The 25,387-nt window shown below is 39.7% G+C and overlaps 1 protein-coding gene across 1 annotated transcript in view; it reads right to left on the reverse strand.

The window, feature by feature from the left end:
- zmp:0000000755 (phosphofurin acidic cluster sorting protein 2) overlaps positions 1-25,134 on the reverse strand; it is a 63,747-nt gene extending 38,613 nt beyond the window's left edge. The window contains exon 1 of the mRNA XM_051652345.1: positions 24,877-25,134. Coding sequence (XP_051508305.1) covers positions 24,877-25,097 — 221 coding nt within the window. The 5' untranslated portion in view covers positions 25,098-25,134. The remainder of the gene's footprint in view (positions 1-24,876) is intronic.
- Between the last annotated feature and the right edge of the window lie 253 nt (positions 25,135-25,387).

Here is a 25,387-nt window from a genome sequence, read left to right on the forward strand (position 1 = left end):
TTTCCATCCCTCCTTCCACTGTACTCCGATTTACAATTTCTCCCGATAAACTCACGATTTTCTGCATCCACACTTCACTCATACAGGATTGTCCCTTATTTAAATATGAAATGATGCATCCCGTATCGGATCAATATGGGATGCGATTTGTCCCATAAGCTAGTCAGATGGCGTCATGGCAAAAACGTTCCAGATCGTTCATTTAACAATGATAGAAGTTGTACATTTTTATACGGCAGGTAAGGGGTCGTCTGGAAAGTCCACATATTGTGCTGAAACTGTGTTTTTTTTTATTGAAAAACAGAAGGCTCAATATAAATATTCAATAAGATGTACAAAATTACACAGATCCAACAATGTATGAATACAACCACTGAGTCATAAAGACAAGAAGTACAGGTGAATTTAAAAAATGAAATAATAAAATAAAGTAAATAAAAAAACTTTAAAAATACATATAAATCAACACAGATGCATAACTAAGATAATATTTTTTATAAGTCACGGGTCAGAAAAGTTCTCAGCATATAAGAAAGGATATACACTTTTTGGGGCCTGGGTATCTCAGCGAGTATTGACGCTGACTATCACACCTAGAGTCACGAGTGCTGAGTGACTCGAGCCAGGTCTCCTAAGCAACCAAATTGACCCGGTTGCTAGGGAGGGTAGAGTCACATGGGGTAACCTCCTCGTGGTCGCTATAATGTGGTTCTCGCTCTCGGTGAGGCATGTGGTGAGTTGTGCGTGGATGCCACGAAGAATAGCGTGAAGCCTCCACACGCGCTATGTCTCCGCGGTAACGCGCTCAACAAGCCACGTGATAAGATGCGCAGATTGACGGTCTCAGACGCGGAGGCAACTGAGATTCGTCCTCCGCCACCCGGATTGAGGCGAGTCACTACACCACCACGAGGACTTAGAGCACATTGGGTACTGGACATAACAAATTGGGGAGAAAAAAAAAGGAAGGATATACACTTTTTATTATTAATAACTCAAAAAGCATTTATTGCTAAAACTGTGAAGGAAGTGGTAAGGGACCATCTGAACACATGGTCAACTTCTTGGCATTATTCATCTTCAGTGTAGTATTACTGACCTGTACTGTCGCTCCCTATACGTATATTACGCAGTCTACGAGGTTTACCTACTCCCTACAGGGGCACCGTCTTACCATATGGGTGCACCAAAAACTGCCGTTCCTCGCACCACAACACCCCCCACCTGAAAAAAAAAATCTCCCTATTCTTCACAATCCGATGTTGGCAGGTATGCTTTCAAGTGGAGTCAGAAATATCGTAATTACAAGTTTCAAGCTCATGAATGACCAGGTGAAGTCGTACACAAGTGGGAAACATGGAATTCTAGATGATACAAGAGTTGCCGAGTTGGGACATTGAAGCTTAGCTGAGCTTTTGCCGTCGTTCATTGAGTATTTGTTTGAGTCTGACATCTTCCATATTTTGTTTCCCAGTGACATGTCGTAGTAACGAATGCCCGCTTCCCAGGTGCACTTGAAGGCAGCATGAACCAATGGTGGGGGCGGGACTATCTGTTTGATTGATCACCGGGGGTGTATTCAGAAAGCTGTTCGAAAACAAACGTTTATTTTTTAAATTCTGTTTGGTGGCGCTAGTGACGCAGAAATTACACACTTCAGTTTTAAAACGCTAAAGAATACTGGACGATATATTTTTGGGCTGAAGTTAACATTATCTAAAGTAGATTTATCTACTGTGTCCTAGAATCACACACACCAGAGACATTCGGTTTAAAAATAAATGAAAATGTTTCTCTTTCATGTTGCAGTCGTGACCCCTGATGATACGATCATTAACAAACAATATTAATCCACCTTCATACGGCTGTTAAAAGCCATTAAAACATGAAAGTGTGTTCTACAGAACAGAATAAAGCTGTTTAAAGTGGAGTCTGATCTGTGTGTGTGTGTGTGTGAGTATGTGTGTGTGTGTGTGTGAGAGTGTGTGTTAATCCACAGGATCAGAGATGTGACACCGTCACCTGACCTCATTTTACACTTTCACATACAGATGAATAAATGAATGAACTGAATGAAGGATTACTCAGAGTGTCTCATTATCTGCAGCTCATCTGGAGTCTTTGTGACAATATTCATTAGGATTAATCGGCAGAGAGCTCCACGCTGGTCCTGATCCAAATGAACCCGATCAGCTCAGTCACAGGTCAACTCAAGCGTGATATCACTGATCTGGTATCATGTTTCCTGCTGAATATCTAGATATGTGTTACTTAAATAAGCATTTTGTTTTCTAGATTTTCAGTCGTTTTGTCTGAGTTTGGAATGGCATACTAACATACTAATCTAACTATTTCTGTTGTATATGACAGAAATAATAACACCCTGCGTGCACCGGACACGAGCAGCACGTCAAGAGCAAATAATAATCATTGAAGCTGTCTGCACTGAAAGCGTCTGTTGTGACACGTCGTAAAGTGTTGACAGTAAACAGATGCCCTCGTTCTATTCCTGACACGCTGCAGAACTACTCCAGCCACTTTATTATCCCGTCCGACTGAAATTAAATAATTTTACTTACCAAATATCATACGTGTGAATCTTTCTGCAACATATTTCATTTGTGTAAGGAATAATTGATGACGGACCTTTGAATTTAGGGCCTTCACGATTACTTGATTTAACTCAATTACTCGATTAAGCTATTTATCTACACAATCGTTAGCAATATAGGCTTTTATGAAGCAACATAAAATAATGTCATGAAAAAGACGTCCTTTGGGCTTGATTAAAGTTTCACATGCAGTGATGGATGCACAAACACATTCTGTTCGATAAATCTGACTGAATCCAGACCATCTAAGAGGGTTATTTTGAGCAAATTATCGTTTGAGTTCTGTTCTGTGTAAATTAAATACCATTTGAATATAAATGCGATCTTTCTCCTCATGTACGTGTCTCGTGCCCCACAAACACAATATAAAATTTAGGCTTAACTGAGGGAGAAATGGCCATCTCGGCCTGAGAAATTATTAACAGTGTTTACTCAATAAGGAACTTAATGGCAAGATGCTTAAAGGAATTTTACACGGTGCATGGCGAGAAGTTTTTGTGATCTGGAGTATGCTGCACAAGCACAACAATGCCCGCAACTGCTGCAACTCAACGCAAGAGTGAAAAACATCTCACGTGAATACTGTGAATATTGTATTCTGTTTTGTATGCAAGTGATAGTTAAAAAAACCACAAACAAATAATATGGCTTTTATATCTCTACAAAATAATTTAACCATGTAAATAACTCAATAAACAAGAATGGTGGGCAGACACTGTTTCTGAAAATATAAAATATTTTATACTAAAACTAAAAATGGGTAGATCATGTTGAACTAGTTAAAGAAAAAAGTAGATCTTGCATATATGAAAAAGTTGGGCACCTGGAGAAGCAAATCTCTGTCAGCTTGAATTATATACAGTACTGTGCAAAAGTTTTAGGCACTGGTTAAAAATGTTGCATAGTGAGGATGTCTTCGAAAATAATGCCATAAATAGTTTTCATTTATCACTTAATGTCATACAAAGTCCAGTAAACATAAAAAAGCTAAATCAATATTCAGTGTGACCACCTTTACCTTTAAAACAGCCCCAATTCTCCGAGATACACCTGGACACAGTTTTTCGGTCTGTGGGAGCCATGACATCTGTTGCAGGGCTCCCTGTTCTTCTGTCTATTTAGTCTCAATTTCTTCTGTCTCTTTATGTAATCTCAGACTGACTCAATGTTCAGTGGGGGGCTCTGTGGGGGCCATGACATCTGTTGCAGGGCTCCCTGTTCTTCTGTCTATTTAGTCTCAATTGCTTCTGTCTCTTTATATAATCTCAGACTGACACAATGTTCAGTGGGGGGCTCTGTGGGGGCCATGACATCTGTTGCAGGGCTCCCTGTTCTTCTATCTATTTTGGCTCAATTGCTTCTGTCTCTTTATGTAATCTCAGACTGACTCGATGTTCAGTGGGGGGCTCTGTGGGGGCCATGACATCTGTTGCAGGGCTCCCTGTTCTTCTATCTATTTTGGCTCAATTGCCTCTCTCTCTTTATGTAATCTCAGACTGACACAATGTTCAGACACAGACATCTGTGGGGGTCATGCCATCTGTTGCAGGACTCCCTGTTCTTCTGTCTATTTAGTCTCAATTGCTTCTGTCTCTTTATGTAATCTCAGACTGACTCAATGTTCAGTGGGGGGCTCTGTGGGGGCCTGACATCTGTTGCAGGGCTCCCTGTTCTTCTGTCTATTTAGTCTCAATTGCTTCTGTCTCTTTATATAATCTCAGACTGACACAATGTTCAGTGGGGGGCTCTGTGGGGGCCATGACATCTGTTGCAGGGCTCCCTGTTCTTCTATCTATTTTGGCTCAATTGCTTCTGTCTCTTTATATAATCTCAGACTGACACAATGTTCAGTGGGGGGCTCTGTGGGGGCCATGACATCTGTTGCAGGGCTCCCTGTTCTTCTATCTATTTTGGCTCAATTGCCTCTCTCTCTTTATGTAATCTCAGACTGACACAATGTTCAGACACAGACATCTGTGGGGGTCATGCCATCTGTTGCAGGACTCCCTGTTCTTCTGTCTATTTAGTCTCAATTGCTTCTGTCTCTTTATATAATCTCAGACTGACACAATGTTCAGTGGGGGGCTCTGTGGGGGCCATGACATCTGTTGCAGGGCTCCCTGTTCTTCTGTCTATTTAGTCTCAATTGCTTCTGTCTCTTTATATAATCTCAGACTGACACAATGTTCAGGGGGGGCTCTGTGGGGGCCATGACATTTGTTGCAGGGCTCCCTGTTCTTCTGTCTATTTAGTCTCAATTGCTTCTGTCTCTTTATATAATCTCAGACTGACACAATGTTCAGGGGGGGCTCTGTGGGGGCCATGACATTTGTTGCAGGGCTCCCTGTTCTTCTGTCTATTTAGTCTCAATTGCTTCTGTCTCTTTATGTAATCTCAGACTGACACGATGTTCAGGGGGGCTCTGTGGGGGCCATGACATTTGTTGCAGGGCTCCCTGTTCTTCTGTCTATTTAGTCTCAATTGCTTCTGTCTCTTTATGTAATCTCAGACTGACTCAATGTTTGGGGGAGGGGGGGGGGGCTGTGGGAGCCATGACATCTGTTGCAGGGCTCCCTGTTCTTCTATTCTAATCTTTTCTATTTGCAAAATTAATGTTTGTGAGTCTAACATTTATATTTCCTATTGACACACTAAAGCTGAAGATATAAATAACCATCTTAAAGACAAATGCTTTTGTGAAACATCTGATGTGCCTCAGACTTTTGCACAGTATTGTACATTTCTTATATTATACATCTGCTTTGGGTGTCTGTTGGCTTTAGATATTGTTTGCACAATAGTTTTATTGTTGTTATTTAATCGTAAAATACATCAAAACTTAGGCTAATTAATGCATTTTTGCCAAATGTGACTTCACCTCGACAACTTTATGCAATCTAAGTTATTAAATAATTTTTCAGATTACTCGATTAATCGTCGGAATAATCGTTACACTACTCGATTATCAAAAATGATCGACAGTGACAGCCCGTTGAATTCTTAAAAAAATAATGCACACCCAGAGGTAGTAATGTGGAATGACTCAAAGAAAAGTTGCAACTCGAGTGTGTGCTAATTTTTAATAATTCAACGAGTCAGTTATTCAGTTTATAAAGTTACCACACCTCAAGATATTTTTTGAATTTTTGTTTCTTCTCAGGACAATTTCAGGTTTATGTCTCTAAAACGCTCTTGTGAGTAGAACTTCTTTCTTATGCCACAGATTCAGATTCTTGCTTTATTATTATATATTATTATTCAATATTAATTTATTTCTTTAACCTCCTGAGATCCGAGCGTGACTGCTGTGTGTATTTTCCATTCCTTCTTTGATTTGTAACTAGTAGCGCCTAATAAACATGCAAAAAATAAATAATTTCTAGAGCAAACAGTTTTCCTAAAAAATGTATGTCCTCATATGTGGACAGCAGGACTAAGTTTTAAATAATACCAAACTATGGAAAGTCAGATTTTTTTCATCTAATAGTTTATTATGTGTCCAGGAGTGTTGATTATTCATGTTTTTGAGATGTTACAGACATTACATCAGAAATTAGCATAATTAATTCAGATTTAAAGTAATGTCCAGCATCATCCAATCACTGTCAATCATGTTAAAATAAAATGATACATTATAAATTCTGAATCTATGTACTGATTATCATTGATAACTTTGAATCCTGTCTCTCAGAGATTGTGCGGAAGTATACTTTTTTACATGATTTGCAACACAAACTCTACAAAGATAGTGCGTCCACAAGTAGAGAGAGATTGGAGTTTTTAAAAGTGGAAGGGGCCGTGACAAGTTTAATAAAGCAAAGAAGCATTATTGGCTTTACTTGTGGCTGGAACAGTGCATTACACACCGTGACATCACCCTAAATAAACTAATTTTAAAACGACATTGCGCATATTATAAATGCCGGCTTCATTCACCTAGGGTGCTTTAGTTCAACCAGGATAAAAATGTCTGGCTTCTTCCAAAGTATAAACCTGGCTTTACAGGTAAAGGAGCCAATCACCTTTCAGATACAGACATCGCCTGTCAGTCAACTTGAGAACGTGCATGCGTATTAGCTGGACCAGCCCAATTTATGATCCCATTGTTATCAAATTTGACTGCTATTGTGATTTCAACTGCGATATGATAAACAAAAAACTAGTAAGTGATTCCTTTTGACCAAAATTTGGTAATGTTTTCACTTTCACTTTTGTGCATTTTCACTCTGGGCTCGATTGGAGCATTTATTTCTGAACCTGGTGCATTTTCTCCCTTAGTTCGGTTCATTCTGGCTTAACAGACACAGGTAGGACAGTTGGCAACTTTTGACAGATAAAAACCATCTTTGTCTGCTGTGTTTGTGTGAGTGTGTGTGTGTGTTTGTGTGAGTGTGTGTGTGTTTGTGAGTGTGTGTGTGAGAGAGTGTGTGTGTTTGTGTGTGTTTGTGTGTGTCTGTGTCTGTCTGTATGTGTGAGTGTGTGTGTCTGTCTCTGTGTGTGTGTGTGTGTGTGTGTCGTGTGTGTGTGAGTGTGTGTGAGACTGTCTGTGTGTGTGAGTGTGTGTGTCTGTGTGTGTGTGTGTGAGTGTGTGTGTGTGTGTGTCTGTCTGTGTGTGTGAGTGTGTGTGTGTGTGTGTGTGTGTCGTGTGTGTGTGTGTGTGTGTGTGTGTGTGTGTCTGTGTGTGTGAGTGTGTGTGTGTGTCTGTGTGTGTGAGTGTGTGTGTCTGTCTGTGTGTGTGTGTGTGTCTGTCTGTGTGTGTGTGTGTGTGTGTGTGTGTCTGTGTGTGTGAGAGTGTCTGTGAGTGTGTGCGTGCGTGCGTGTGTCTGTCTGTGTGTGTGAGTGTGTGTGTGATGTAAATTTTACAACTCATTCCCATCAGAGTGACGGATAATGTTTATTTGCAGTGCAACCTCTGACTGGATCGCCATTCTGTACATTGTCATGACATCTGCATAACCATGACATAAAAAATACTACCAGTTGACATGTTTTTACATGTTTTGTATATTCTTCATTTTAACCAGTATATTGATGTATGTGCTAAATCCCAGAACAGCACACAAACATTGACCAATGAGGGGACAGTTTGTTAAACATAACACAGTTTTGGTCATTTTGAAATGTTGCCTAAAGAAAGCAAACCAAAAAGAAAATGCAACATTGTAACAATTTCATTAATTTTTGGAACCCAGTCAACATGAAAATAAAATTGTTGTATTGTAATATTATATTGATGATGATGATTTTAATTATTGTTCAATAGTCAAATATATTTCTGTAATAAAATCTTAACTTGCACAGGGCATTGCTATGTGATCCAGTTCTAAATCATCAAGCTTTTAATTTGCCAAAATCAGCATGAAGAGTTTCTGTGTGTAGCTGAATTCAAACAGCTGTATAATGTGCTCCTCCTTTTAACATCTCCTTCTCTGCCCACAAATACCTGGTGTCATGGGGTATATTATTTGTGTTTGTATATTAACTTGTAGTGGCCAAACATATTTGGAATTATGCAAAAGTGAAATTAAAGTGAATCTGGAGAGCTTCAAATATAACACGGTCAGCGCACGAAAGCAAACGGAACCGAACTCGGAGCACATCTGTTACTTTGAGTGTGAGATGGAGTTGTGGAGCTCAGAACCGCTCTGAAAACATTGTAATAATGCACGAACACAATACACACAGGACAGAGCAGCACACATGAACTTCGAAGTGAGCAGTGTAAGCAGACTAAGCAGATTAATTAAATTGCAACCCTTTGTGGTTTAAAAATCGCACATGGTCCTTTCACAATTCTGATTTTATGTTGATTCATTGTGCAGCCCTAGATTTGAGGGATCATTCATGTCTGGAGCACAAACACACTGAACACTGTTTAATACTGTTGAGGTTTAATTAGATCACTATAAGCAATAATGATAGAAATGCTGGACTTACAAACACTACTAATACAAAAGGTAAGTTGATTGTAGAAGTCTCAGTGTTTTCAGGATTTAAACTGTGATACTTCTAGAAACTGTGAGTGAGCTTGTGATTATACTGACTTCATCATACTGTCATCAGATAATCACAGACGCAGTGAAAGTAATGTCTGAGATCTTTCTGTTCAGGCAGAGTTCTGGACGGCTCAGAGAGTTTTTCTGTCCTCTAGTTTCTGGCACACGAGTGCTCACAGGAAATGCCTGAGCAGAGAGAGAGGAAAAGAGAGAAAACAAGCCAAAATATTGTTTCTGTTCCACACATGGCCTACTTATTCTGAGCGGATTCTCCCGCATGAGGATGTTTCCAAACTCTTCGGAGATGAACGATCAACACACAAGTCCAGAAAATTCTGACATCTCTCAGAAACTAAAATCATGATTCTGTGACTCTGACAGGACACTAAGATCAATGCTGGACACTCATTCATATCAGTCTGTTCTAGAGATGTGAACGAGTAATCGTTTCATTTGAGTCTGAATATTGTGTAAAAACAACAACTATTAAAAACACTTCTTGAATATTGTCATTTAATTTTCATTTGTGGGCAACAATGAAACGGCTTCTCTCACCTAAATCTAGCCGTTCAAACTCAATGCACTGATTGATACTGTGGATGCATGACGCTGTTAAAGGAATACAGTAGATCAACAGCACCACAGACACTCGCAGCTTGTTTAGAACATTCAACACACTTCTCTGCCCTCCCCCTTCACCGCCTGACACATCACTGACAGCAGATGTCTTCACCACATTTTTTACTAATAAGGTTACAACCATCAGCAATACATTCTCAGCACCACACCTTGTCAAACATCTGTCTCCTGTATGCAACTCTTCTGTCTCCATATTCTCTCCTCTGACTGACACTGAGGTCTCTAAACTCCTCCTCTCCAACCACCCCACCACCTGTTCCCTTGACCCCATTCCTTCCCACCTTCTCCAAGCCATTTCTCCATCCATCCTACCTGCACTCACACACATAATTAACACATCTCTACTTACAGGCACTTTTCCCACTACATTTAAGCAGGCTCGAGTAACCCTGCTGCTGAAGAAACCTGCACTTAATCCCACACAAATAGAACACTACAGACCAGTCTCTCTCATACCATTCATGGCAAAAACACTTGAAAGGGCAGTTTTCAATCAAATCTCTGCCTATCTCTCACAGAGCAAGCTGCTGGATGACAATCAGTCAGGCTTCAAAAGTGGACACTCCACCGAGACTGCCCTGCTGTCTGTCACCGAGTCGCTGAGACAGGCGAAAGCTGAATCCAGATCATCCGTCCTGATTCTGCTGGACCTTTCTGCAGCCTTTGACACAGTCAACCATCAGATCCTACTGTCCACCCTCTCCTCGCTGGGCATCACAGGAACTGTGCTTGACTGGTTTAAATCCTATCTCTCAGGTAGGTCCTTCAAGGTAGCCTGGGGAGGTGAGGTGTCCAAGCCACAACAGCTACTTACTGGGGTACCTCAGGGATCAGTGCTTGGGCCACTTCTGTTCTCTATATACACAACATCACTGGGACCCATCATTCAAGCACATGGTTTCTCTTACCACTGCTATGCTGATGACACTCATCTCTACTTGTCTTTCCAGCCCAACGACACCACAGTGACTGCTCGAATCTCTGCCTGCCTGGCAGACATCTCGGCCTGGATGAAGGAACACCACCTGCAACTCAACCCAGCCAAGACTGAACTCCTTGTCTTTCCAGCCAACCCTGCTGTTGAACACACCATCACTGTTCAGCTGAGTTCAACTACAGTAACGCCTTCCAAAGCGGTCAGAAATCTAGGGGTAACTATTGATAACAGACTAAATTTCACAGCCCACATCTCAAAGACCGCAAGATCATGAAGATTTACACTGTACAATATCAGGAAGATAAGACCCTTCCTCTCTGAACATGCCACACAACTTCTTGTTCAGTCACTTGTCATAACTAGACTGGACTACTGTAATGCTCTAATTGCAGGCCTCCCTGCATGCACAATTAGATCCCTGCCAATGATCCAGAATGCAGCAGCATATCTGGTCTTTAATGAAGACCAAGAGTCTCTCTCCACTGGCTGCTGGTTGATGCACGTATCAGATTCAAGGCTCTGATGCTGGCATACAGAACAGTCACTGGGTCTGCTCCAGCATACCTAAAATAATTTCTGCAGAGCTACATTCCCACCAGAAGCCTGCGGTCGGCTAATGAGCGGCGCCTTGTTATACAAACACAAAGAGGCACCAAAACACTTTCACAGACTTTCGGTTTCACCGTACCACGTTGGTGGAATAACCTTCCCAACTCCATCCGTGAAGCAGACTCACTCACTGTCTTTAAAAAAAGGCTAAAAACACATCTTTTCCATGAGCACTTAACCATTAACTTATAATAATAATAATAATAATAATAATAACAATAAAAAAAATATATATATATATATATATATTATTTAAATGAATTTTGTTTGCATATGATACAAATTTATTTAATTCTGATCTGAATTTAGATAGAGTACTTGAGATTGGAGAACAAGAATTAAAAATTTATAAAAAAGTGGTTTGACATAAATAAATTGTCCTTAAATTTGGAAAAAATAATACATGATATTTAGTAACAAAGAGATTAAAAGAGAATGACAAATAATAATAGCAAATACTAAAATTGAACGAGTAAAAGAAACAAAATTCATAATTGATGAAAAACTAAGTTGGAAATCTCATATTAAGAAATAAAACCATCAAATTATTTATTTGTAAAATTACAGACATTGAAATTTGGTGATCTTGTGGATTATAATATTATTCAGATTATGTACAAAAATAACAAGTGTTTATTGCCATAAAATGTGCAGAATATGTTGGGCAAGAGACAGAGTCAGTATAGTTTGAGGGGATTATGTTTGTTTAAAAACAATAACAGAGTTAGGACTGAATTGAATAAAACATGTATTTCAGTTAAGGGGTGGAACTGTGGAATAAGTTGGGAAGTGATTTAAAATTGTGTAGAATGATTAATAAATTCAAGAGAATGTTTATAAATGAAGTGTTAATAAGGCATGAAAGACTGGACTCTGAAACATGATGAGAATCAGACGAATGACGACGGGTCAGAGAAAGAGAGAATGTGAGCTGTAATATCTGCTGTGAATGAACAACGTGATCTCATGAGAATTCATATGTATTCTTACATAAAGTTTGGTTCTAGCAAACCTACATTCTCTTATGTTTGCACAGAGACTGAAACGTACCATACTGACAGCATCTAAATGTCATCATTTTACATATTAACACCTATAGAAACACAAATGATTACATGTACTGTCTGAATTGATTCATATTGAATTCATAGAATTAATCAGTTAATTATATTTAATTTATAATCAATAATATTAGTTAAATGCCATCACTTTTATTTAATGCAGTTGACATTATAGTGACATTTTAACAGTTTCATGCAGTTCTGCTGCCCTATACAACATTTTAAAGGATTATAACACTTTAAGACTAAACTTTAAAATGGTAAAATGAATAAAAACTCTGTAATCATTTAACCATTTTTTTAAGCATTTCATTTTATTTTTGTTTTCCATGGGACACAAAAGGAATTTTCAGAATATGCCGAGGGAAGAAAAGAACCACAAAAAGCATCATAAAACATTAATAAAACTGATCCATACATGTGTTAGCTAAAATCAAAATCTTCAGATTGATTTGTGAGAAGAACAGACCCAAATTCAAGCCTTTTATTCAGCGATCTCCATCTCCATCCGCTGTGGCGCTGCACTAACCGTCAACCCGCGTTGGTTTCATTTTCAAAATTCAAAAATGCCACCTCAAGGGGGGTCTGGGTAGATCAGCGAGTATTGACGCTGACTATCACACCTGGAGTCGCGAGTTTGAATCCAGGGCGTGCTGAGTGACTCCAGCCAGGTCTCCTAAGCAACCAAATTGGCCCGGTTACTAGGGAGGGAGGATAGAGTCACATGGGGTAACCTCCGCGTGGTCGTGATTAGTGGTTCTCGCTCTCAATGGGGCGTGTGGTAAGTTGTGTGTGGATCGTGGAGAGTAGCATGAGCCTCCACATGCTGTGAGTCTCCGCGGTGTCATGCACAACGAGTCATGTGATAAGATGCACGGATTGACGGTCTCAGAAGCGGAGGCAACGGAGACTTGTTCTCCGCCACCTGGATTGAGGTGAGTAACCGCGCAACCACGAAGTAGTGGGAATTGGGCATTCCAAATTGGGAGAAAAGGGGATAAAAAAAAAGGCACATCAACAAGCATTACAACGACCGGTTTTACGTAAGTGATCTCGCGTCGAACGCTCATTGACTCTCAAGTTTCTCGTGACCGTTTGCGACATGCCATATTCCACGATGTATATGTCTGAATAATCAGGAGAAGATTTACATTGATTATTAACTTAAATTCCTCTCTCTACCTCACACAATGCTATTGTATGCCATCAGGGAGCACATCGAATGCAGCGCATCGCACATTTGAACTACTTTTATACTGAATTTTGCCATTTTTCTGAATTAATTATTGTGATTAAATTAGCCTTTTACGTGTTTTATATGGTTAATAAATGGTTATGGTTAGGTTTAGGAGTAGGTGTGGGATTAGCGGCTGTAAAATATACATAAATTAATATACTGTAACAAAAATTATTGCTACTGTACATTAATCTACTTGTTACATGTTTTTATATTGTTGAAATGTGGTTGTTTAGAGGTTAAGGGATCTAAAATATAAAATAAAATGTAAAACAGTAAAAATGTTCAAATATATTTATAATCGATTCGTGTATTCAAATATCTTTGTAATGGATGCATCAATATTGTACATTTCTAAAGCTGTAAATACGTAAAAAATGTTATGTTTTAGATGCTTCAAAATGTCCATATTGTGTGTTTTAGTGTCTATCCAAACGTATAAACATGTACAACAAACATAATACTGACTGTAAAAATTATGAAGGAGAAACAACCTTTTTTAATCATGTCACCTGACCTCAATCCGATAGAAGATTTGTGGGCAGAACTGAACAAGCGTGTGTGAGCAAGGAGGTCTACAAACCTGACTCAGTTACACCAGTTCTGTCTGGAGGAATGGGACAAAATTCCAGCAACTTATTGTGAGAAGCTGCCCGCTTCAGGTCCCGCCACAGCATTTCAATTGGATTCAGGTCCGGACTTTGACTGGGCCAATCCAAAACACGAATCTTATTCTTCCTCAGCCATTCTTTGGTTGTTTTGCCGGAATGCTTCGGATCATTATCATGTTGCATGATCCATTTTCGGCCAAGCTTTAACTTCACAACTGACGGCTTGAGGTTATGTTCCAGGATTTTACAATATTCCTCAGAATTCATGATTCTCTGGACTACGTGGAGTTGTCCAGGTCCCGAGGACGAAAAGCAGGCCCAGATCATAATGTTCCCAACACCATGCTTCACCACTGTGAGAAGGTTCTTATGGTTATGGTGGTATGCAGTGTTGACTTTTCGCCAAACGTGGCGGTTCTGGTTGTGACCAAACAGTTCAATTTTGGACTCATCTGTCCACAGAATGGATTTCCAGAAAGCTTCAGGTTTCTCCAGGTACTCTCTGGCAAAGTTGAGACAGGCAGCTTTGTTCTTTTTTGAGAGCAGAGGCTTCTTCCTAGCAACCCTACCATGAAAGCCATGTTGATGGAGTTTTCTTCTTATTGTGGAAGCATGCACATGTGTCCCAGATGCAGCAAGAGAGGTCTGCAAATCCCTAGATGTTATGTTTGGGTTGGCTTTTACCTGAATTATCACTTTTCTTGCGGCTCTTGCGGATATTTTAGAAGGTCGTCCACTTCTAGGCAGAGTTGCAGTATTTTCAGTGCTCTCCATTTGTAGATGATCTGCCTTACGGTGGACCGATGGAGCTCAAATTTTTTTGAGATGAATTTATAGCTTTCCCTAGACAAATGTGCTGTCACTACCCTCTTCCTGAGGTCCTCTGAGATTTCTTTACCTCTCGGCATGATTGACCTGTATGGGGTTCACTTTGGTAAGACTAAACTGACCTGGTTTTATCTCTGTTTCAATCAGTGCTGCCCAATTTCTTCGCTAAAGATCTCTCATTTCATTGGTTAATTTAGCCACCAATTTTGTCCCACCTAATTGTATTTACTTGCTCGTTTTAAGCAATGCAGCTCAGGGTTCACTAACTTTTGCACCTACAAAAGTTTACATAAAAATATGTTTAATTTAGTCTTCTGACTACACAATTGATTTCCTCAAAAAAAAAAGTATATATTCATTTAATGTTTGTTTTTTTCCATTTGGCAACAACATCCATGTATGACACATGCAGAAACATGTTTAAGTGACTGTATAACCAACACAATCATCTGATTCTTCTCAGTAGAAGTGCAGCACAAACACTGATGTGAAGCAAAGTTTTGTTTGTAATGATTCTGACCTCTACTGAAAAACACATTCATCACTTTATTCCTCTGAGATTCACTGCAACGATTCAGCAACATTTACAAGAGCGAGAGAGAAACATGCTGCTATAAACTGCACCGTCATGACAAATGAGGCGTTTCCTTTATCTGTAATGTTTATGATTATTATTGCTTTATGATGCCGGTCCTTACATCTAAACGCTGAATGTAAATTACATTAATAATTAAATGAATATGCTCTATAATGTGTTTTTCTTCAGAAGTGGTTCAATAATAAAATCAAAGTGGGCTGTCAGATATTACTCTGATATTACACATATGCATGTCTGAGCTGCTTTAAGTTCATGTAGAGGACAAAACAAGACACTTACCAAATATAAACAAGTACTGCTTTTAAATTCAGACTTTAATCAAACCGTCATTATTCCCTCATTACGGGCTCAGCAGAACAAACTGAAAGATTGTGGGATAAAATGAGCCAGGACGCTTCTAAAATGATTCACAACAAAATGTTCCTGGAGCACAAATAAATTATTTTGATCAAAGCCGCAAGTTCCACGGGAATAATGGCCTATAATCTCTCTGCTTTTGATGAGGATAAAGAGAGAAAATCTGGAATATAAAGCAAATCTGGTGTTTTACACGATTGTTTTAGATGACTAAATTAATCAAATACACCCCAAACATTCCCTGAACTCAAATCAATCTCTCTTTATACAGAGACACAGAGATGCTGTTTAGGGTCTGACAGTCTGACCTCGAGGTCACGTGTGTAATTCTATCTGGACTGTTTCAGTTTCCACTGATATACATTCATTTTTGAAATATACTATATGTTGTTGTCTCTCCTCTGCAGAAGTTTCATTCAACTATATTTCATTCTTTACAATTCTTTCTTGCAATGCAAAACTGATCACGAAAATATGAAAATATTAGAATGTATGTGTACAAATACATCATCTGTAAATGAGCTCCATTCTATAATTTCACCCTAAAATCACAGACTAATGAAGAACGATTGTGAATATGGCATTATGATATTTATATTTCTATAACACACAATTTATACAATATATACAAGCAAACAACTGATTTGGTTATCGCTTATCCGACATCACTGTAAACAGGAACAAACAAAACACATTCACACGGATCCGTTTCCATGACAACCGCAGAACTGACAAACATCATTCTGTGAAAATCTACATCTGATAATCAAACCAATGTGAATACCGACAAATGCAATCTGACTAAAATATGATATGAGTGATATGAGTGATTGATGTCACTCCAGGAAAACATGTCCATGTACTTCACTGAACAAACACAGATCTGCTGCCTGACTTATAAACACTCTTTGTGCTTCATCTTCAACACATGAGGGGTTTTCCGCTGAAACAGATCAGTGGAGGAGTGCCAGACGGATGTCCACATGTGTTCAAACGGCTGCAGGAGGAATGCAGACGCCTGCGAGAGGAGGAGGAGGAGGAAGAGGCCCCTGGCGGGATCTCAACACTCTGCGGTCAGTGTTACAAACTAAACACCTGTAAGTATATTTACTGTCACTTCATCTCACTGACAAACACACTGGAATTATTTTCATTAGCTGAGCAGATGAGATAACAGAGTTGATCATTGAAGTTAAACGTGATTGATTTCAATATCAGATACATTAAACTCTTATCAGACAGCACATTAATGCATCAGAATATTAATGACTGGAAAAAAGTACAATTCTAAAAACTTTTATATTTATTAATTAATCTTTTTTCAATACAATTGTAAACAAGATCTAATACATCCTCCATTACCATTCGTTCAAAACAACTGAAGTATATAGCCAATATGTGGCCATTTTTTTTTTTGTCTGATTAACAGAAGTGGTCATTATTTAGCCTTGTTAAATGATAAATTAACATTTTCTGTTTTTAAATATCTTAGTGATAGTGAATAAGTAGGCCTAAATATAGTGTAAAATAAAGGCTCAGTCATTTACGGTAATTTCAGCAATTCTGTGTACTACACGTCTTATTAGTTGTCATAATTTTTTTTTCTCCCCAATTTGGAATGCCCAATTCCCAATGTGCTCTAAGTCCTCATGGTGGCGTAGTGACTCACCTCAATCCGGGTGGTGGAGGACGAATCTCAGTTGCCTCCACGTCTGAGACCGTCAATCCGCGCATCTTATCACGTGGCTTGTTGAGCGTGTTACCATGGAGACGTAGCATGTGGCTTCACGCTATTCTCCGCGGCATCCACGCACAACTCACCACACGCCCCACCGAGAGCGAGAACCACATTATAGCGACCACGAGGAGGTTACCCCATGTGACTCTACCCTCCCTAGCAACCGGGCCAATTTGGTTGCTTAGGAGACCTGGCTGGAGTCACTCAGCACACCCTGGGATTCAAACTCGTGACTCCAGGTGTGGTAGTCAGCGTCAATACTCGCTGAGATACCCAGGCCCCCCGGTCATTTATTTTTTTATTCCTTTTTTTTTTTTTTTTTTAATCCCCTTTTAATGCATGACACCGCGGAGACTCACAGCATGTGGAGACTCATGCTACTTTCCACGATCCACACACAACTTACCACACGCCCCATTGAGAGCGAGAACCACTAATCACGACCACGAGGAGGTTACCCCATGTGACTCTACCCTCCCTAGCAACCAGGCCAATTTGGTTGCCAAGGAGACCTGGCTGGAGTCACTCAGCACGCCCTGGATTCAAACTCACGACTCCAGGGGTGATAGTCAGCGTCAATACTCGCTGAGATACCCAGACCCCCCCGGTCATTAAATTGTTATTATTTCAGCCACTTTTGATCTTTAGACATCTGTACCCGCTATTGAAAAAGCCCACTGTATACTGAACAGAAACACTCACAAACAATACAAACTTGTAGCATTACAATCTGTTCAAGTTTTACCAACTGTACGGAGTAAAACGCCAATGAATTCATCAGACCAACCAATAGTCTGAAGACAGAGTAATGATAACAATAAAGAACAAACACCGTACCACATTTCTGCAAAGCTCAGAACAGTTTGCATCATCTATGTCTGTCTAATGATCAACTGATCCTCTCAAGAAATTACTGTATGAGCTTCATATCTGTTTTAGATTCATCTGCAGCATCTCAAACACAAACATGTCACTGCAGACGACTGCACAACAAACCAAATTACAACAACATGCATAAAATATTGCAGCACTTTACACAACATTCGTACAAAAACACAGTCACATGTAAAGTGGGTAAATAAAACAGAGCTCATTTCACATACAGACGAGTGTTGTGTTGTTTACTGTGGTCTGAGTTCACATCTCACCAGTTTCATGGCTGATTTTAACTGAAGCCGTTTCTATATACAATAAACTCACGCCAGAGAACATGAATCCCAACTCAGATGGGGATTTATTAAGAATAAATGTGATGGGAACATGGAACTGAAATGTATTTAAGTCATATAAACACTAGCAGTGAAATACTGCCGTGTCAGGTGCTCCTGTAGGTTTAGATGAATCCTCTGTAATGACACACAGATTCAATACAAACACTGCCACAAAGGCAATTTGTGAAAACCAACTCCACACTGTCACACACTCTCAAACACAGCGAATTACTGCAGTTAAAAGAACGTCTATACACAGATCAAGAGAAAACCAACAACTAGTTCTTACAGTTTATTCATCATTCAAACGTCAAACTAAAACACTGTCATCTTCATCCAAAAACAGCATGAACGTTTCATAAATGTCCTAAATCTCAATATTTTCCATTCTGATGGAATTCGGTCTTCAGTTCTCATTTTCTTGCTAATGATTTGTGTTGACGACACACTCACTGACCATCATTCATGAATACACATAAACAAACAGCATCAGATTCAACAGCGATCATCTAAATTCACCGCTGGCTGATGACCTCATTCAGTATGGAGCAGTCTGTCATGTAATCCATAAGTCACTTTAAACAAAAGCATCAATGTCAATGTCTTCCATGTTAACTAGCGGCTCTCCCATTCATTGGATGATTGGTTCATTCCAGTCATCATCATGGCACAGTAGGACATCAGCTTTCTCAGCCGAGTGGAACCATCACAGCTTGGGTACAAACTAGTGACAAACACTTTTAAAGTCAACGTGAAGTGATGTTCACATCATTGGTTTCTTCACAGGATGCTCAATGAGAAAACAATGTAGGGCAGGACTCAATATTATTGATCAGGACTTGATGGGCTGGTGTAAAGTGGGCGTGTCACATCAGATTGTGGAGGACTGAAACACCACCGGCACACACATTTGAGGAGGATTTTTGACCGGGACGTGGAGACTAAAGGTCAATTTCACCCCCCAGAGAATAAACATGCATCACAATGATAACATTTCTTTTTCAAAGCTATCATTATGTGCTTGCCTTAACACATTAACATCAAATGGCATTAAAGGAACAGTTCCCAAAAAATTATAATTTTCTCATCATTTACTCACTCTTACACCCTATCTACACCGGGCGCATCGGCTCAAACGTTCTAAACAGTTTTATTTGTGTAGTAGCACCAGCACGTGTAGCGCAAAATGGAACACGATACCCATTTATTGTCGCCACAACGGACACTTCCAGTGTAGACAGCATCATTGATTATAATGGGGTTCTCTTGCTTTTGACATGATGCCATGTAGACAGGCTGTTACGCTGTCTCAAACTCATATGACTTTCTTTTTTCTGCGGAACAAAGATATTTTGATGGAGATATGAGGTGAATATATACTAAGGATGGGACAATATATCGAATTTCGATATATATCATGAACTAAAAAAATTACGAACCATATCGAGGCAAAACTCTATATTTCAACATTTCCAACACTGTTTCCTCTTCATGTGATCATAAATAAAATTACCCGTCAAACATCATAATCTCTCCATCTCTTGATTTGACCCCTACAGTGCTTTTATCTACACCGTTTATAGGGTTCACACAATGTCCTTGAAGTGCTTAAAGTGCCTGAATTATATAAGCTTTTAGAAATTAGAAGTACTGAGATACCTGGAAAATCGCCTTGTTTTGAACGGACCATTTTGTCCGTGTAATGTGTGTCCATAACATCCTTTCTGTTCTATACAGTCAGATAAAAAAGTAAAAATAAATATTAATTCTGATCACAAATAGCACGGATGCGTTAAAAAAGCGAGACTTCTCTCTCGTTAACAAAATGAACCGCAACAACTGTGCGATTCTGTGAGATGCGTTAAACTCTTAAAGGGACAGTACCATTATAGTGCATGTTATGCAAATGAATGTAAACTTAATGTTATTACTTGTAAATTGTACACATTATATCAAACATTGACAGCTCATATCTTTATTATATATACAATTTCAAGAAATAATATTAATTAATAGAAAGAAGAATTTTAATATTTTTAAAAAGTTAAAATGTGATTATTATTATAATCAAGACAAACAAATAATTAAAAAATAAATATTCACTTTCACATGCTTTTTCAGGACAGGTTCTGCTCAGTTCTATTGTTTGTTCTGCACCTGATCAGTCTGAATGCGGTACACTATTTTTGAAGGCGTATTTGATTGTGATTTAAAAAAAAAAAATTGTTATCCCATTTTCTCCCAATTTGGAATGCCCAATTCCCACTTCTTAGTAGGTCCTCATGGTGGCGCGGTTACTTGCCTCAATCCAGGTGGAGGAGGACGAATCTCAGTTGCCTCCACTTCTGAGACCGTCAATCCGCGCATCTTATCACGTGACTCGTTGAGTGCGTTACCGCGAAGACTGGATTTGAACTCGCGACTCCAGGGATGATAGTGTTTGTGATCTTTTCTCATAGAGAAAGGTATTTGAGATACTCTATTATTTAAACTTTAAGCATTTATATTTTGTATTAAAGAACTTTGCAAACACTTTAATGCTATACTTTGTCATTTAAGTGATATCATATCAAATCGTGGACCTCACATCGTATATAGAACCGAATCGTGAGATAACCATATCGTCCCAACCCTAATATATATACTGTACATACAATGCAAGTCAATGGGGACAATTATCATTAATCATTAATGAATGTGCATAGGAAAGTGGGGCAGAAGTAAGGCTGGGCAATATGGCCAAAAATATTATAATTGTTTTGTTTTTTTTTTCAAATTGTTTGATATCGATATTTATCATGATATATATTTCATACCATTAATGGGGGAGGAAATGCATTCCACATGTTTGTTAGACCTTAATTTTTCATAATGTTATTAAAGCAAGATCTAAAATGCAAAACACATGCATAGTCATTATACCAAAATATCAGGGGTCCTGGGTATCTCAGTGAGTATTGACGCTGACTATCACTCCTGGAGTCGTGAGTTTGAATTCAGGGCGTGCTGAGTGACTCCAGCCAGGTCTCCTTAGCAACCAATGTGGCCTGGTTGCTAGGGAGGGTAGAGTCACATGGGGTAACCTCCTCGTGGTCGCTATAATGTGGTTCTCGCTCTCGATGGGGCATGTGGTGAGTTGTGCGTGGATGCTGTGGAGAATAGCGTGAAGCCTCCACACGCACTACGTCTCCATGGTAACGCGCTCAACAAGTCACGTGATAAGATGCGCAGATTGACGGTCTCAGACGCGGAGGCAACTGGGATTCGTCCTCCGTCACCCGGATTGAGGCGAGTCACTACACCACCACGAGGACTTAGAGCGCATTGGGAATTGGCCATTCCAAATTGGGGAGAAAATCGAGAATACATTTTTTTTTTTTTTTACCAAAGTATCAGCAGTCGGTAGTTAAATTTGACAAAAAGGACAGAATTTTTGCACTGTTTCTTACCCAAAACCGATCATATTATGTCCCTTTCAGAGCTTGAAATTGACAAAAAAAAAACGTATACATTCTTCAAAATACCTTCAGCCGTGTTCTGCAGAGGAAAGAAAGTCATACGAGTTTGAGATGGCATCAAGATGAGTAAATGATGAGAGAATTATCATTTTTGGGTGAACTGTTTCTTTAAATTACAGCATTAACTATTAGGAAGGTTTTTTTAGACAGGGTGCATTACCAACAACAGTAGCTTAAAACAATGACTAAACTGCTGTTTAGCTATTTTTAATCAATAACACATATAGGCTAGGTGATATCGACTGAAAAACAACACGAACATGCACCAATTAACCGATCACAATAAGACCAAGAATGTGTATAAAGAAAGTGAACTGAGTCAAAATAGATTTCATGTTGACTTTAAACATACACACGCATTCTCAAACACAAAACACACAAAGATCCTCATGGGAACACCCCCGTCTTCCGCTGCTGTAGCGGCCGTGAGGATAAGACGAAAGTACGAGCGGCGAGTGCTGAGACACATCCAGGTCAGAGCTGATTAATGGAGCTGCACCTGAACGGACCCCTCAGTGAGGCGTTCAAATGCCAAAACAACTCCGTTCACACCTACAGTCCTGGACTGGACACATCCAGAGGTCCGGATGCATGACACTTACATCTCATAGCCGACAGACGCTGTTCTGATCACAGCAATGTTGATATCACTGAACTGTCTTTCTGAATAGACGTTTGTGATGCCATCAGTCAACACTTTCTGCTGTTGTGGTCATAAACATCACAATAATCACTCTCAAATATGTTTTCCAGACCTCAACAGTCAGCCTCAAAAACTGTAAAATGCACCAAAGCCTGAATGAGTGTGTTTCTCTGAAAACATCAACCGAGCAAGCTTCAAACGGTGACATAAAAAATGATCTCAGTCTGTAATATTACAGTAGTGCAGACACCACTATACGGTCTTACACTCGAACATGTCATGACATGTCATGTCACCGTGGAAACACTATCCCTCACATCTGCACAATATTGACGATGATGGAAGTTCACACACTGGAGAGTCAGCTTGAGAAACTCCATGTGAAGAATGAACATCAACAGCCAATCACTTCCCAGAAGAAAACAAGAAACAGATGATGATGATGGGGGTGTGAAAGCATTCTGGAATTCCCCACAATATTAAGAACAGAGGGAGAGATGAAAAATACAAGAACTGGAATTTAGGGGGCCTGGGTAGCTCAGCGAGTAAAGACGCTGACTACCACACCTGGAGTCACGAGTTTGAATCCAGGGTGTGCTGAGTGACTCCAGCCAAGTCTCCTTAGCAACCAAATTGGCCCAGTTGCTAGGGAGGGTAGAGTCACATGGGGTAACCTCCTCGTGGTCGCTATAATGTGGTTCTCGCTCTCGGTGGGGCGTGTGGTGAGTTGTGCGTGGATGCCGCAGAGAATAGCGTGAAGCCTCCACACGTGCTACGTCTCCACGGTAACGCGCTCAACAAGTCACGTGATAAGATGCGTGGATTGACGGTTTCAGACGTGGAGGCAACTGAGATTCGTCCTCCGCCACCCGGATTGAGGCGAGTCACTACACCACCACGAGGACTTAGAGCGCATTGGGAATTGGGCATTCCAAATTGGGGAGAAAAAGTGGAGAAAAAAAAGAACTGGAATTCAACAATGGTGCAGATTAAAAAGACACTGAGACACTTACAATGGAAGTCAATGGGGTCAATTTTTAGAGGGTTTAAAGTCAGAAATGTGACGCTTATAATTTAATAAAAGCACTTACATTAATTCTGTTAAAACTCATGTATTATTTGAGCTGTAAAGTTGTTTAAATTGTTGCTTTTCAAGAATTACAGGGTTTATGACATTACATCGTCATGGCAACAAAGTTGTAAAATTGTCTATATCTTTCCACAGATGTGGTTAGTAAGTGATTTAATCACAGTAAAATCATGTTAACACCCATATTGTTTGTGTCTTGTGTCTATACTTTTGAAACAGTGAGTATTTTAATGTTTACAGATTGACCCCATTGACTTCCATTGTAAGTGTCTCGCTGGAACACACATTTAAAGAAAAGGAGCGACGAGTCTAAATTAATTTTTTTGGTAATCAACATTATGACACAAATGCTGTCGATTGAGATAAACTTGTATTGCAACTAAAGTTAACAAAAGGAACCTTATTGTAAGAGTTTCCAATATATATACATAAATAATGCTTTATCTGTGGTAAAAGTATCTGACACTCTCTGATTATTAAAGTCTTGTTACATTAAACCGTGACTGGACTAGACTTCATTAACTAATGCACACAGTTATGAGGGTCATTTCCACTTAAGAAGCTGTATGATAAAATAATTTCTACACTGTTTGTCCTATTAATGTGGAAAAACTAAACACAATTTACACAAACAACAAAAGCAAACCATTAACATTAACTGTAATTTATTAGTTCCTCCATGACATTTGACAAAATAGTACCACAGTTCAACCATGCATTGTTTTGAACATGGTGCCATGGTAGTCTGAAGTACATTAGAGCAGAATTACGTGTAAATGCCATGGTATATACATGCATACATTATACAGTATATTCACTCAGTGCCAAGGTCTTACCATCTGATAAAATCACTGTAGCATGGTACTGCCACAATACTTATTTGTGAGGAAAACAAGAACGATTATTATTACTATTATTATTAATATTAACAATATAACGTTGTATGTTGCTGTTGTTACTACTAATAATAATAGAGGTAAAAAAAATACGATTATTAGGCTTAACAAACATCTCGAATAAACATGATCATGATAAACCTGCTAGGGTAGGCAAAACTTTGCTCACAACGGTAAGAGTGACCATCAGGATATTGATTTTTGATGCTGAACATCAACAGACCCCGAGCACACACAAACACTCCTGCACAATCAAACACACATGATTAAACACTGTATTAAAGTGAGCACAGACCTGGGCACACAGCTCGGACAGGAGCGGTCGATCTCCCAGGTGGCGAAGAGATTCATCGGGACGGGCATAGATCCGGAGCCCCCGGAGCCCCACAGCACCGCAGCCCCGGCCGCTGAACACCCCGCTCCGCCGCCCGCTGTGGGAGCCGCTCCGCCGCCGCCACTGCCCGGGTTCAGGAAGGCGGACCGAAGCCCTCCTCTCTCGAGCGCTGCCGCCATCATCACTTCAGCCGCTGGACTGAACTCCGAGACCGACACGCGCTTCTGACCGCGGATCTCAGATCTGAACTGATGTCATCCAGCGCTATGACTCTCTGAACATGAATGAATCCGATTCACTGGAGCAGATGACTCCGACTCTCTGAACATGAATGAATCCGATTCACTGGATCAGATGACTCTGACTCTCTGAACATGAATGAATCAGATTCACTGGAGCAGATGACTCTGAGGCGGAGCTTCGACAGGCTCTTGTGCTGTATGAGTGTGACCTGTAGAGGGCGCTCAGCGCT

This window comes from Myxocyprinus asiaticus, chromosome 23 (assembly GCF_019703515.2).
Source record: "Myxocyprinus asiaticus isolate MX2 ecotype Aquarium Trade chromosome 23, UBuf_Myxa_2, whole genome shotgun sequence".
NCBI classification, from domain to species: domain Eukaryota; kingdom Metazoa; phylum Chordata; class Actinopteri; order Cypriniformes; family Catostomidae; genus Myxocyprinus; species Myxocyprinus asiaticus.